This window comes from Trichoderma breve, assembly GCF_028502605.1.
Source record: "Trichoderma breve strain T069 chromosome 7 map unlocalized scaffold00008, whole genome shotgun sequence".
In the NCBI taxonomy this organism is placed as follows: Eukaryota; Fungi; Ascomycota; class Sordariomycetes; order Hypocreales; family Hypocreaceae; genus Trichoderma; species Trichoderma breve.
In genome coordinates, this window is record NW_026611594.1 from 357,285 (window position 1) to 372,050 (window position 14,766).

The 14,766-nt window shown below is 46.6% G+C and overlaps 4 protein-coding genes across 4 annotated transcripts; all 4 read right to left on the reverse strand.

Moving 5' to 3' along the window:
• Window positions 1–195: 195 nt before the first annotated feature.
• Window positions 196–2,592, reverse strand: T069G_11225 (male sterility protein domain-containing protein; the record flags this gene model as incomplete). Its single annotated transcript, XM_056178430.1, has 3 exons — window positions 196–2,153; window positions 2,241–2,345; window positions 2,385–2,592. The coding sequence occupies 3 exons, from the start codon at window positions 2,590–2,592 to the stop codon at window positions 196–198; spliced, it is 2,271 nt and encodes a 756-aa protein (XP_056023304.1).
• Window positions 2,593–4,377: 1,785 nt separating this feature from the next.
• T069G_11226 (aminotransferase class-V domain-containing protein) lies at window positions 4,378–5,860 on the reverse strand (the record flags this gene model as incomplete). Its single annotated transcript, XM_056178431.1, has 3 exons — window positions 4,378–5,345; window positions 5,408–5,541; window positions 5,595–5,860. 3 exons carry the CDS (start codon window positions 5,858–5,860, stop codon window positions 4,378–4,380), a joined length of 1,368 nt encoding a protein of 455 aa, XP_056023305.1.
• A 691-nt stretch (window positions 5,861–6,551) lies between these two features.
• Window positions 6,552–7,805, reverse strand: T069G_11227 (arginase family domain-containing protein; the record flags this gene model as incomplete). Its single annotated transcript, XM_056178432.1, has 3 exons — window positions 6,552–7,471; window positions 7,519–7,645; window positions 7,698–7,805. The coding sequence occupies 3 exons, from the start codon at window positions 7,803–7,805 to the stop codon at window positions 6,552–6,554; spliced, it is 1,155 nt and encodes a 384-aa protein (XP_056023306.1).
• Window positions 7,806–12,286: 4,481 nt separating this feature from the next.
• Window positions 12,287–14,155, reverse strand: T069G_11228 (major facilitator superfamily domain-containing protein; the record flags this gene model as incomplete). Its single annotated transcript, XM_056178433.1, has 5 exons — window positions 12,287–13,419; window positions 13,476–13,650; window positions 13,708–13,759; window positions 13,822–13,898; window positions 13,967–14,155. The coding sequence occupies 5 exons, from the start codon at window positions 14,153–14,155 to the stop codon at window positions 12,287–12,289; spliced, it is 1,626 nt and encodes a 541-aa protein (XP_056023307.1).
• Window positions 14,156–14,766: the final 611 nt, after the last annotated feature.

The following is a 14,766-nucleotide window of genomic DNA, read 5'->3' on the forward strand; positions in this document are numbered from 1 at the left end:
AATTAAACACCTCGACGCTGAAGTAATTGACCACAATAGCATCGCCACAAATTTTGTGATCTACCTTGCAAGATGCGTTCATATTGGATACATGTAGCTTAGCCCTGGGGCCTCGATGTATGGAGTAAGGTTCGTCGAAATGCGTTTGAGTTTTTTGAGATGACCTCGAAGGCAGGGGTTTAGTTTATCTTCGCTTCAATACCTCAACTTGGATCGACTAATAATCGCATGGTAATGTTTTGCCTGGGCACTTCCGATGACTCTTCTTTGTGCCAGATGTTCATCGTCGTCTGCGGAACTGTCGGTATCGCTACTCGATGGATAACTCCAGTTAGCGGGTGAAGAGTTTAGAGACCCCTCTTCGACCGGAAGGACGATGAACTGGATGCTGTAAAGGTACTCTACAGAGCGTCGGACTGCCGCCTCAATCTCGCCTAAGGTATTAGATTCTTCCGTTGACCTGATCTTGACTTCTTCGGCCGTTATTCTATCGCCAAGGGCCGGCCCCAAATGTAGCTGAATGGCCCACAGCGGGTGGGCTTCTTTGTCTTGATCAACATCAGCATTGGCTTGAGCAATCCATGAATCCCAATCTAATTGTTTAAGGGCTATTCGAGCTTGCGACTGGATAGCATTCCAGAATTCTCTAACAGGTAGACCGCGGCTCATATCATGGAATACCTTAGTAGGGTCCAATATTCCAGTTTCTCGATCATCCTCGCTGCTGGGACTGGAACAGCCGCTGTGAATGGACCTGGGAGGGGTCATAGGTCCGGAAGCACTTTTGGGTACTCCAAGCTGCGCTTGGCAAGCCACATATTTTGCGACATAAGTGACCTCTGCTATATCCAGCCAATAGTCTGGCGGGTCAGAAGGAAAGCATCCCATGCGAACTGCTCCGGCGACCAACCTCCAAATATAGTCGTCTGTGTTGGAAAGACCAGCCACTTGATCGCCAATTATGTAGCCAGGTTTGATAACCATGAAGGTTCGGCCCGTATTTGCCGGCTCCCTCTCATCCTCCCGTGTGGAAGAAGGGTGGACGACTTCGTTGTATAGGCGGCCCGCGGCTAGTGTTAGTTGCTCCGACACATATTTGGCCTGGCTATATCCTTCCGCTTCGTTGAGAGCTCGTAGGTACTCTTGATCTGACTGGTGAAAGCCTTGTTTGATGCCACCAGAGATGAAGATGAAAGTTCGAAGGCGTTGAGACTGGAGAGCCGCCTCTAATAAGTGGAAGGTTGAGATGACGTTTGCCTTTTCCAAGACGTCGTAGCTAGCACTATAATTCACAACAGCGCCGTTGTGTATGATTGTGTCGATATTGGACACCTTTGCCCAATTTTCTTCTTGTAAGCCCAACCGTGGTTCGGCCAAGTCTCCTAACCAGACTTCAATGCGAGAGAATGCACTCTCCTTCCACCACCCTGCAGTAACTGCGACTTCGCGAACCCGTTCTCGGGCAATTTCAATGTTCGCTGCCCGTACTATGATGATAATATTTCTCACTTGGCGGCTGTTGAACAGTTCGCCTAAAATATGTGTTCCCAGATATCCAGTTGCACCTGTTAGCAATACCCGGGAGCCCCGACTTCCCAGGGAATCCGTGCTCGGAAGATTTATAGATATACTTCCAAGTCGTGTTATCCAACCTTCCAGACTTGTAGATATATCCATATGTGGCTCATCGACTATTTGGCCATTTTTGTGATACTCCACCAGTGTTGCTAGATGTTCAATCGTAGTCTCTCGACGCAAGAGTTGCGGTACTTGTATGCTCAGCTTGAACTCTATCCTTAATGCCTTTGAGAGGACAATAGCACTAAGAGAGTCTCCACCGTATTGAAGAAAGCTTATGTTTGTGTAAACCACAGCCGCGTCCAATCCCAAAGTTTCCGCCCAAAGGCGCTGAAGAGCCACTTCAGTATCATTGTGAGGCAAAATACAAGCTTCTTGTGGAAAGATACGGCATGACATCAAATCTTGACTAGATATCTGTGATGCCAAAGAGCGCAAAAGTTTTCTGTTAATTTTTCCGGACGGAGTATATGGTACTTCGGACAGCTGGAAATATAGAGATGGCGTCATATAGTCAGGAAGAACGGCCCGTAGAGAACGATCAATCTCTGCTTGAAGGCCCTGTAACAATGTGTCTGGCGCATAAAGATTTATACTTGGTAAGTCTGTTGATGTGGCTAGATGTTTCTGTGGCAAGGATTGGGATTGAAGCTCGAGTTGACATTCCAAGTATAAAAAACAGGCAATGCTGGCATTTTCGCTATTTTGGTTGGGTATTATAGACTCAACGAGTACTTCTTTCACTCGGACCGGCGATTCCATGGCTCCTGATTGAAGGTAACTCCAGATACGGAACTCGATCGCACTCAGATCGACACGTTGGCCACGTATTTTGACCATGGTATCCTTGCGGCCGATATAATCGAAAGTCCAGTCTCGGTTGCTTCGCACAAGATCTCCTGTCTTATACAGCCTGCCCCGTCGGCCCGTAGCACAGGCATGACCGTCAGTTAGCCATGCGGGATCAACAACAAAGACTGTTTCTGTTTGCCCTGGCGCATTCAGATATCCCATTGTCAACATTGGACTCTCCACCAACAATTCCCCCACTTCACCGAACCCACAGAGAGCATCTGTGTTCTCAGGCTGGACCACCCAACAGTTCCCGGGATGCTTAGATCTTATCTGTGAAGATGCCGAGTTCTCCTTGATTAAAGGCGCAAGAGAAACGATAGGGCACTCCGTTGCTCCGTACCAATTGAATAGAGAAATACCCATGTCAAGTAAAGGACTAATTCGTGATGTGAGTGCCTCACCCGTAAGCACAACCAATTTGATCGGCGTCGAGATAATGCCCTCAACCAACGCAGACATTACTATAGATGGAGTGGTACAAATACAATTGGCTTGCATTGTGTTGATGGCTGCGACGAGATTATTTAGTCTCTCTGTCTCTGAGGGGATACAGAGACATCCACCAGCAACCAGAGTCATGAATGTCTCATGGAGGCTTATATCGAATGAGTATGAGGAAAACTGGAAAAGCCGGGAACTTAGTCCAAGCTGGAGGATTTGCGATCCGCATACCGCAGAAGTCGAGATGCATTCCGGGCTTAGTATCACACCTTTTGGCAACCCTGTACTCCCAGACGTAAATACAACAGCCGCAATATTTGTCGATGTGCTCTCAGCCAGGTGCTCAACGCCACTAAATAGCTGATATTCGTGGCCGAGGTCGTCCACAGCAAATATTGGTACCGTCGTATCGATTGCTCTTTTGCTCTCCAATATTGTAAGAATGCAAGGTGGATCCAGGATATCCAGAATTTCGGCAAGCCTAGCCGTTGGCGTACGAATATCGAGAGGAGCTATTCCCCAACCCCCAAGCAAGGCCCCAATCATGGCAATAGGCATCCATTTTGACTTGCTCATCATAATTGGCAGTACCTTGCCAGAGTGTTGGCCAATATGTTGAGACAAGCAGTTGGCTAGATTTGATGCTAAACGCATCAATTCTCCATAAGTGTAATTTCCGTCCCAAGCAACAATAGCTGGATGATCGCTCTGTATGCTTGCGCGCTGGGCAATCAACTCTTGGACGGTTGTGGAAATCACACTAGGAACTTGAGCGTTCCGTATCCATAGTTCGGAAAGCTCTGATGCTGTTATTGAAGACATTATGGTGAGAAAGAATAATAGTAAATGCAATAAATGATAGGATGTTATAATTATCCAATTTTTGAAAGGGGGAATTTGTTGATACTCCAGCAGAGGGATCCAATTATATATATTTTCTATTGCATCTACCTAGAAGGTTACGTCTCTAACCGCGAAAGTACTAAGGGATCTAATTCTTAAAATACGAGGCAGGTCGCCGCTTCTCGTGCTTCCCGAAACTGACGCGAATCCAATCATGAGGGTCGCAGACCTACTTCAGCTAAGACATCAAATGCGTTTCTACAAGCCAGATCCTGATTCATGGTCACGTAATGTTTTCGAGTCTAATCTCTCTACGGCTAGGAATCAGCGGAACAAGAGTTCCTTGCGAGTACTACAGTAATTAAGATGCAGATCGACTGCGTCCACGTACAATTGAAAGGAAGGACGTCAATGCGGAGCTATTCTTGGGAAGTAGTATTACGGTTCACATTGGCAGAAGAGAGTACTATGTCTAACTAATGGTGCTTGTATTTATCAGTGATCTATGATTGCCAAAGATGAATAACAACATATCCAAGTCCTTGTGCTGATTAGAGGCTACCAGTGGTGAAAGAGTACTATAGTGAACGAGCTGAACAAGTATTCCCAACACAAGTCTCCCCAAGGGAATTGAGCACTGAGACTTCCCGCTGCTAGAGATCACGATTCAGAAGTGGAAATCACATGTTCCAGCTCATCACACAATGCTAGAACTTCGCTCACCGTGTTATAGTGAACAAAACTAGCCCGAATAATTCCGTCGCTGTGTGGTCGGAGAACGTCAAATGTTGCTCGTGGTGCCCAGCAATCACCCCACATGAGCCGGAAGCGGTCGCGAACATGAATCTTCATCACAATATCACTAGACTTGCGCCCAAGCACCTCGAATATCACAATTGACACTCGCTGACTTGGATCTGCGGTTTGTTTTCCGAACACTCGGTAGACTGTAGGTCGACTGAGCAAGTAATCCAAAAAGACTTTGGTCAGGACGGTCTCCTGCTGGATGATAGCGTCCCATCCAACGTTACTCAAATACTTCGAGATGGGACCACACATGGCTTCCAGCTCGTAGCAAACATTACCTAAGTGAATTTTGCCATCAAGGGTAGAGGCATCAAGGAAGTAATGGTTGATACTGCTCATATAGCGGTCTTGTGCGCGACGATGTGCGTATAACTGTGCTATATGTGGGCCGAATACTTTGTACCAGCTGAAGCAGTAAAAATCCACATCAAGTGCTTTGACATCTACTGGACGGTGGGGAGCCCAGGCAACTCCATCCACAGCAATCATGCAGCCAGGAATGGTATGAACAAGATCGGCCAGCTCCCGAATTGGATGTATCGTCCCAACCACATTAGAGACGTGATTGCAAGTAACGAGGCGCGTTTTGGGAGTCAGAAGAGGTTTGAGTGATTCAACCGTGAGACAAGGGCTGTCTGTCTCGTCTTGTGATGGTGTCCACCATTTGATAGTGATGCCCAAACTTCGGGCAAGATATACCCACGAGCTTGCTGCCGCTTCATGGCACAGAGTAGAGCAGACCATCTCAGCGTCGGAATTGAGATATGGTTGCAAGGACTGACTTAATAGCCGAAACAAAGCAGTCGTAGACGGTCCGAAAGCTGGTTTCAAGCGGCTTGTGAGCCAATAGAGTCCAATTATAAAATATAGCGATCGAACCTACCAATTTCCGACGGATCGGCGTTGATGAAGGCCGCACACTGGAGCCAATTATTCGCATACTCGGCTTGTGCCGCGTCACTTCGAGGGTCTCCATCTCCACGATCAATTGGCATGGAAATCATTCTTTCACTTGCTCTGTATTGTCGATTAGTGTCATGCGTACTTTCAAAAGCTAGTTTAGAACATACATTGCAACAGCATCCCCCAATACCACGGTCCCCGAGGCATTATTGAACAGTACGGTCTCCCCGCTAAGAACAGGAAAGTGACTTCGGACTTGGCTCATGTCAATCGCATCACGAATAGACTCTCCAGACTTGGTAGTGTAGATGCTAGAATAGGTGACGTCCGTTGTGTTTTGTCCATTAAGGTGCTGAGAAGCGTGGTTGTTGTTTTGCACCTTAACAGACGAGACGTGTTCGCCGTCTTCCGCTGTAGTAATACTCGGTGCCATATTGAATGGAGAAGACAAACCAGAAAGCAATAGAAGATAAAACTGTAATGAATAGAGGAAAATGTTTCTATGCCGAACCAGAAGCGGAGAGAGAAGATTTTATATTGTGCCCGGGACTGGAAGGTTTCGCGTTGATGCACCATTATTCTCCTATGCCCCGGTCTTTCTCTGGTCGCAAAGAGCGTTTTACTAGGGACTCAGTTCGCCCCGTAAGAATATGCAGCAATTTGATATGCCCTATCAAGCGCCTCCCAAATATGGAACTGATGCCTCACATTCTCGGCGAGTATCTGTCAAGCTTTGATGGGGCCCAATGTAGGGAGGTAGTGATAGATGTTGATATTCTATGAATGAGGGTATAACCATGCATCAAGTGTGCAGATTATTACGCGTTGGTCAGGTTTCGGAAATCCCGTGGATACCAGGATTAAATGAGGGCTGCTTGGGCGCCAGAAAGTATTACCTTTGGTAGTATTAGAAACTATCCTTTCTGGTCACTGGAACAAAACGGGGAACAGAGATATGTGCGGTCAAGTTTGAAAAAGAACTAAGCTCCAGATCTAATAGCTAATCACCCGTATCTTTGCACTTTAGCAGCCAGTATACTATTTATACGCAGCCAGAAAGAGGAAGAATCTGGGAGTAAGTACTGACTTGAAGATGTCTAAGTCCGGACTGCATGCAAATTCCATTACAATTCATCGTTTTGGTACTTGTAGCCCGCCTTTGCCTCAAATTTACTGGTCTCCATTTCCTTTTGAACCATCATTGAGATAGCTTCGTAGGCAAGATTTGCAGCCGCAAAAGCCGTATCGCCTCCGGCGCTGTCATAGGCTGGAGTAACTTCCACAATATCCAGGCCAACAACGTCCAACTTGGAGAGAACGGTCATGATTCTCATCATCTCGCGAGACGTCCAGCCACCCGTTTCAGGAGCGCCAGTTCCTGGGGCAAATGCCGGGTCAAGTACATCAATGTCAATACTGACATACACGGGCACGTCCTCCCCAATTGTGTCGTGAATCTTCTTGATGATAGCGTCAGCGCCTTCATCGTCCATCTCTTCGACAGGGATGCGCAGAAATCCGAGAGAGTCGTCGCTGTGGAAATCCTGCAGGCTCGAAACTCTACCATGAACGCCGGCATGAACTAGATGGCCCGGGAGAAGGAGACCCTCCTGAGCTGCCTGCCAGAACACCGTCCCGTGATGGATCTCAGAAGCCTGTGACTTCCAGGCCTTGCGTGGATATGAGTCAGGATCCATCGTGTCGATGTGTGCATCGAAATGGAGAAGTGCGACAGGCTCCCGTCGAATCTTATGTAGAGCCCGGAGCATTGGAAGCACAATGGAGTGGTCACCACCAAGAAGTATCAGCCGAGGATGACTCCATCGGCTTTTCTGCGAGGTAGAACGTGACAGCAGCTCAAATAGGGCATCACCCATCTGTTTCATCGCTAGAACGGGATCGATTGGAACGACGGGTATGTCGCCGCAGTCTAAAACCGACGCCCATGATTCGTACGGGTTGAAATGAAGGCTGGGATGGAAGCTTCTACCAGAGAGATGGCGCCCAGATGCCCATCGGATTGCCTTTGGGCCCTCACGAGCTCCTATTTTTGTGAGCGGCGCCGCATAATTGGATCAGATGCAATCTTACCTGATCGGTACGTAGTAAGAGAGTCGAAAGGAACGCCTACAACGGCGATATCGAATATTTCGGAGCGATTGACCAAGCATCGTGCGTATGGGAGGTGATTAAATGTCGAAATACCAGAGAATGCCCACTATCCCATCTACGTTATCCACTGTTGTATTGGTCAAGTAAGAAATACTCACATCGGAGCCCCATAGATCTTCAAGAGTAGCCTCCGAAGATCCTCTGACGGACAAAGAAAGGGCAGCTATGACAAAGAAAGTCGCAGGTAGTCGTCGAAAAGAAGCCATAATATGTAAATTCATTTTTTCAAGCCTTGTATGCAAAATATGTCAAAGAATAACCAAAAAAGGAAGTAAGTGCGGATGGGAGAAACTCAAAAGGTCTTCTTCCTGGATGCTTCTCTAGATGGTTATTCCTGTGCGGGCATGCTGGAATATATGGTTTTCGAGTCATACTTCAGTCCACCGACCTGTGCTTGTTACCCTGTTTTCGGCTACGGATAGGCTTGTAGAATGTAGGAAAGGTAACCTCAAAAAGTTTGGGACATTCGGTGATTTAATTTGCTATTGCCGTCGCTGGGAGACACTCTTTAATTATGTGTTAAAGTTACATGTAATTAGGTAGCTGACAATATTCATTACAATTATCTTGACAGCGGCGCCATGTCGTCTACCCACCGGACAAAGACCAACCCCGCGGCCAGTACCGTAGTGGAAGAATGGCTCTGTATTTAATAACACGACTCATACGGCCACATCTTTACAGTGGAAATAGCTTTTAAATGCTCTTTCTATTCCTGATTTCTATCGCTAGGTGAAGTTTAAAATAAGGCAGAAAGCATCATCGATTCAAATTGCTAACATCCAGGCTACTACGGGTAGTATTTTGCACCTATGAACCGAGAGCGGTACCGACCAGCGGGCTCAAACTATAGCTATGGACTAGGGTATCATCACTCTGCCCGCAGCATTGAATCTTACGCCATTGCAAGAACTTCATAGACATGGTAGGCTCCCGTTTCAAAGAGACGGTGTGACTTACATATTTTCATTATAGGAGGGATAGCTATCTATTCCGTTGCGGTCCAAAGGGTTGTTCGAGCTTTCACCGTGGTTTTCTGTCTCATGGAGATACTGATACCAATTATCGGCAGGTAATAAAGCTGCCGGGAGTTGGCTCATGGCATAATCTGAGCGCATAGTAGAGATCAGTTGTGCTAATAAGTGTCAGTATGCATGTAGGAGACTGCCTTATCATCTATGGTGTACCTTGGCACGCAAAGTCATATTCCGGAGGAAGTAGTGTTGTATTCGTATCTAATCGGTGCTTGTAAGTGTTATGATCCTAGAAGAAACGAATTCTAATGTAGAGTAATAAGTTTACCAAAGAGTATAGCATTTTCATCGGCGCTCGGTATTATCGTTTCTGTTGGTGCCGTTGGAACGGGGTTGTCAACACTTGGGAAAGAGTTCAACTGCATAGGCTCACAGGAGACTTCAGGCGTTTCTCCTGATTTGGTCATATGAGCATATGAGTATGCCAATAGATACTTCTGAAAGTACTTTGAATAGGCTTACCATTTGTGGGCCTATGCTTCTTGGCCGTCATATCTCTCAATGCCGACGCAATGTGGTTTCCTAGCCTTGAAAGTTCTAAATCCTTCACAAGCTCATCTATACCCAATTCCTTGAACTTGATAGCAGCTGCGTTCATTTGCTCTCTGGTGCATCTGGATGTATACCTACATGAATATCTGTCAGATTTTAGCCATGCGTCCGGGCGTTGAGGCGTACGCTGAGTGCGGCATGTCCGAGGGTAGTGCTATAAGATACCCGAGATCCTCTGTTTCACTAAATATTTTGATCCACTCATGATACTTACAACCCTGATCAACGCAGTTCAAACATTTATTCGCGGCTTTTTGGCTTTGGAAACGGTCCGGAAAATCTTCACACAGCTTTTTGATCAGGCTGGAGCGCCCGTCCCGGACCCAGTGCATACTGGTGTGGTACCCAGCCTCCACGACATGACTGTAAATGTTAAAGCATTCAAATCTATGATAAATCCTCAGCAGATCTCGAATGTCAGTATTTTCTTTTTTCGTTGCAAGGGCGGCTTCCCAGCCCTGCCCATTTGGGAGAGCTACTTTGGCTTCCTTGATTGCGCGAAGGAACTCTGTGGGGTCTATTTTGCAATTCTCCAAGAGTCGTTCAGTGCTTGGTGTGAGTTTAATTTCAACACATGTGGATAAACGGCTGCTGCCACAGCCGTTATGATCTGCCCAATTTTGAACAGCGGCTCCGTCACGTTGGCCCACTCTCGCAATCGCGAGAGTGGGCAATTTGGCGGTGGTATTTGAGGTAGGCTGCTGACTTGGAGCGGTTTGCTCTGAGCAGCACATGTTGGATATATGCCGGTGGTTATTCTCATCTGATATCAAAGTCACTAATGCATCGCCAGCAGAGGTGTCTCGTCGCTGTTTCGGAATGTTGTCGCCATTCGCAAAGATTGAGGGAGAGGAAGTCCCACGCCCTTGCAGATGATGACGGCTGAGTGCGCTTGAACTATCTTCTCTCTCTGGCCATTCGCGTCCAGAAGAAGATATGCGATTGTATCGGTGGTGTCCAAGTTCAACAAGGCTCCTTTCGTTCACGTGTGGTCGGACATGGACGTTTCCAGACAGGCCCGTAGCGCAGCCGGAGAACCCATTAGCGAGTCTCTGTGTCGTCCGTAGTCGATGGATGTCACTTCTCTTGGTGGGCTCGATTAGCGAATGCGTGGGGTGCCACTGAGACAGACCAACCTTGTTCTTACAAAGCAAGAAGAATAGGCGATGTAGTGCAGAAATTTCGTTTGTTGAAAGGTGCTGGAAACAGTTGGACACTTGGGCTGCCGAGATTCTGTTCTCATTGGCGCTGAGGAAACGACCCAGTTGCGCAAGCAAGTCTTGTAGATCGGGGTTCGAATCCGGCCCGTTCTGCATCTTCCTAAGTAAGAACTCGCATTAAAGAAAGATAGGCTAAACACGGCCGGGAACGGTTATCTCGACACCGGTTGGAGTTGGAGAGGTATCGTGCAGAGGAGCGGGGATATCAGTTAAGGGTGCACTAGTTTCGATGTTATATCAAGAGATTTTGCGAATGAGGTAAGAATCGACATATTCTCAGCTCAAGAGATAGGTAATACTTACATATCCACAGCGCTAAACTCTTTGTATTATCTTCTTCATGTGGTGATCTTTTCATTTTACGTTCCCTTTATTCTTGCAGACCACTTACGCGCACTGATTTACAGCAAGGACCTATTGTGAAACATCAGAGCGGGGGTTTCTGCAGATCTACGGTGCATGTAATGCGCCGTGGCGAAATAATAATGGACCAAACGTGGAACATGAAGTAATAATGATTAATATATGTGAAGTTAGCCACGCGAATTCGTGATATACTATGCATTAAGAGCAGTCCGTACCTAGGCTAATATTTTTTGCTACAAGAAGTCGCAAATGTGACATGTAGCTCATTGTGCACTACTGCTTCATAGAAAATTAGAAATTGTATCTGGTTTCCGATATATGCAATAAATAGAGAGAGAGAGAAGAGGGAGGTGAATGAAGCTTACATTAATCCATGGTATAGGCCGAGAATTTGATGCGATCTTTTATGGCTTTGGAGTTGTAGTAACTGGATGAAACTTTAGCTATATGTAATTACCTAGATCCGTAAATCGATACTCAGCCATAATAATGACCAAGAACTCGGAGCTGTGAAATTGGCGCCAGGATTTAAGACATTCGATCCTGACGGCGTCAATTACAGCAATATGCAGTGATGCGTCTCAGCAAGGCCCCACATACGCACGAATTTCTGAGAAATTCATGACCTTGTGTAACTCCATGACATATTTGAAGTCATTTCAGCCTCTGTTCGCGGATCATGGCTTATTGAAGAGCCCGAGGGCCTGGGAATAAGTCGTCAGAACATTTTGTCGCAGACGTGAGGATAGCGTATGGACTCGTCCCGTAGCCTAACGGGGTGAGGTCGGTTGAGCAGTAGGCGAGCGAAAGAACACTAGATCAACGCGTGAATCAAGTCGATGTATGTTAGATAGCCTAGGGGCAAATCTTTACTCACAGTAGATAGTCTCTAAAGCCTGGAGAATGGGGGATGGAGTCGCTTATTTATATTACATCTCTCTGACCAAATGTTATGCTGCAGTCGCAGGACCAATTAGCGCGTTTTTGTATAGAAAAGCCCAAGTAGCGGGCAATGCAACCTTACACATCTTGGTCTACGGTTGAGAAGCAAAAGCGATAGACTACTGATTGTAGCTAGAACGAAAGTATCCAAATCGCTGAGAAACGCGTTTCCAGCTACTCTATTATGAGAACTGCCTTCGTCGCATTGGCTAGGCTGTAGTTGGGATTTAGAGGATTGAGAGCGAGGGACCTTTACAGAATTTCCAACGAGATAACTATGCTCCATAAGCCTAACCTAGGTCCGAAAGATATCGACATATATTCCTAGTGTATTAAGGAACGAGAAATAAATAAGAGAATGATTTATCTGGGTGAAAAATATAGTGAATAAGTATCTATTCCAAGATATGCGAGAGTCCATTCTAAAGGTAGTCTTTAATAGTGGTAATACATAGTTGAAAGTCGCAGGGCATGATTCAAGGGACGAATCAGTTGCCTGTAATATATCCTAGCTAGCCGCAAATTGAAATGAAACGCAGGCTGCTAGTAGTAAGAGTGAACGATTATGCCGTATCATGCACCAGGTTCAATTGTCAAATTCTTTCCCTTGATATTGATCCAGGGTATCCCAAATGATATCAAAACCGCAGCTGCAGACGCGCCCGCAGAGAGATAGAATGTACCTACAAGAGCCTGATTAAACGCGCCCAGAACAACTGGCAAATCATCTGGAGGCACCAGTTTGCGAATAGCTCCTGAGCCACTAGCGAGCAGGCTCTGTAAGTCAACACCGGGGATATCCACCGTCAACTTATCAATGAAGATATTGGCAAATATAGCCTGCGCAACCGCTAGGAAAATGGCGCTGCCAAAGAATTGAGAGAAAGTGGCTGTAGAAACGCCGAGAGGACTCTGGGAAGTTGGCAAGGTGGCTTGCACCGCTACAACGGGCATTTGAGCCATCATGCCAAACCCTATACCTGGCAGGATTTGGTATCCAATCCAGTGCGCGTCCGATGTGTTGAGGTCGAATGTACCGTAGAGTCCAATGCCTATAGCCATGAAAGCGCAACCAATGTAGACCCAGGGGTTCAGGGGACCCAATTTAGGAGCCAATGCTCCAGACAGGAGAGCGGCGGCGATTTGTGGAACAAAGGTTGGGAGGCTCATGACGCCGCTTCTGATCGGACCTGCTCCTTTGACGACTTGGAACCACTCTGGAAGATAATACACGACTGAGAATATTGCTCCATATGCAAATCCTAGAGTGAGGCTGCTGAAAGTAACAGTGCGGTTGACGAGTATGGACATAGGTAGCATGGCTTCTTCGCCTTTGTAAATCTGCCAAAGGACGAAGACCACACAGAGACCTCCGAATCCGAGGAAAAGCCCAATTATTTTCGCTGACTTCCAGGGGTACGTAGAGCCTCCCCATTGTAGTGCAAGTAGGGCCATCAAGATTGCCGGAATGAAGAGAGACGCACCGATAAGGTCGAGAGCCTTGATACGGTGCTTGATGGGCTCGGTTTCTATATCTCTAGTAGGTGGATTAAAGAATACGACCAACACTAGGCCGGCTACTGCACCGATGGGCAGGTTGATATAGAAACACCATCGCCACGATACGTGTTCTGTAAAGGCTCCTCCGATCAAAGGGCCAATCACAGTGGCAACGCCGAAGAATGAGGATATAAACCCAATATACACTAAACTGTCTGGTTAACTTTGAGGGGGTATATTCGTGGAAGAAGGCAGTTCTTACGTGGTCTTTTCTCAAGCGGAGCAATGAATGCGACGATAGAAAAAGCACCAGATACGATGCCTGCTCCTCCGGCTCCTGCAACAGCACGCCCGCCGATAAACATGTTAGAGCTCGTAGCCGTGGCACATAGTAGAGAACCGAGCTCAAAGACGGCAAAGAAGGTGAGGAATGTCCACTATTAGCGATTAGGTTAGACTGCTCGCATAAATGTCGTAATCGCAGCTTTGCTTACTTTCAGAGAAAATGTTGCGTAGAGTTTGCCACTCAGCGGCTGTAGTGAACATCTTGATAGGGTCAATATTAGCACTAATGCACGATACAATAGTATGGAACTAAGAACACGTACAATGCAAGAAAATATGCACTCCCATACCACCCAATATCCTTTGTGGATTGGAATCGATCTGTGATATATGGAATGGCCTAGAAAAGAAGCATAAGCCGGTTAGCTTGGTTCTAGTGTTAAATTCACCGTTCATGGGAATACCAACTGTAGCAACAATGGAAGTATCCAGGGCAATGAGAAAAACAGGCAAACTCAGTCCTAAGAGGATGAAGGCCACTGCCGCTGAAGAAAGTGATGGCTGGTCGGAGGGAGTTTCCGTTTCAGCGGGTTGTTTAGTATCGCTGTCTGCATTGTCATCAATGCTTGTTGCCGTTTGAGATTCTTCCTTAGACATGATGAGAGCCCGCTTGAGCGCATTCATTTACAATAACAAATAAATGCTCTGCTGGGAATCAACAAGCAGGTTAAGCATGATGGAACAGAGAGAAACTAGTTTAAATGTAAAAGCTTCTACAGAGTGAGTGGATATTTCCGCAGCCACGGAGTACTCCGTCCGGAAGTTAGACCGCCATTGATGATCCAGATTACTATGGACTTTGTTTGAACATCTTACACATTCCAACTCCGCTGCGGAATTAAGCACCATTTTTTCTTGTTTGTGTATGTTCTTAAGGCTATTTGCCATCGGAATTAAGAAAGGGTTCAATGCACTGCCTGTTAGCATAATTGACAGCGAGCCACAATATCAACGACCTTCATCTGTGGATGCTAGAGCATACGCGGTCATGATTGTGATTACTATCCTGCGCATTACAGAGCCCAATAAGAGACATCGCAAAAAGAAAGAAAGGGCCTGGGGTTGAATCAGTGATTTTAGGCGCCTGAGATGGATGCAGGATGGGAACTTCAGCATGTTTGGAGGATGCATTTCGGAATTACAGAATCTGTGTGAGGATTTCACCAAAGCAACAGTGTACCTGTCGGTGCTTCATTTTCCGTCCAACG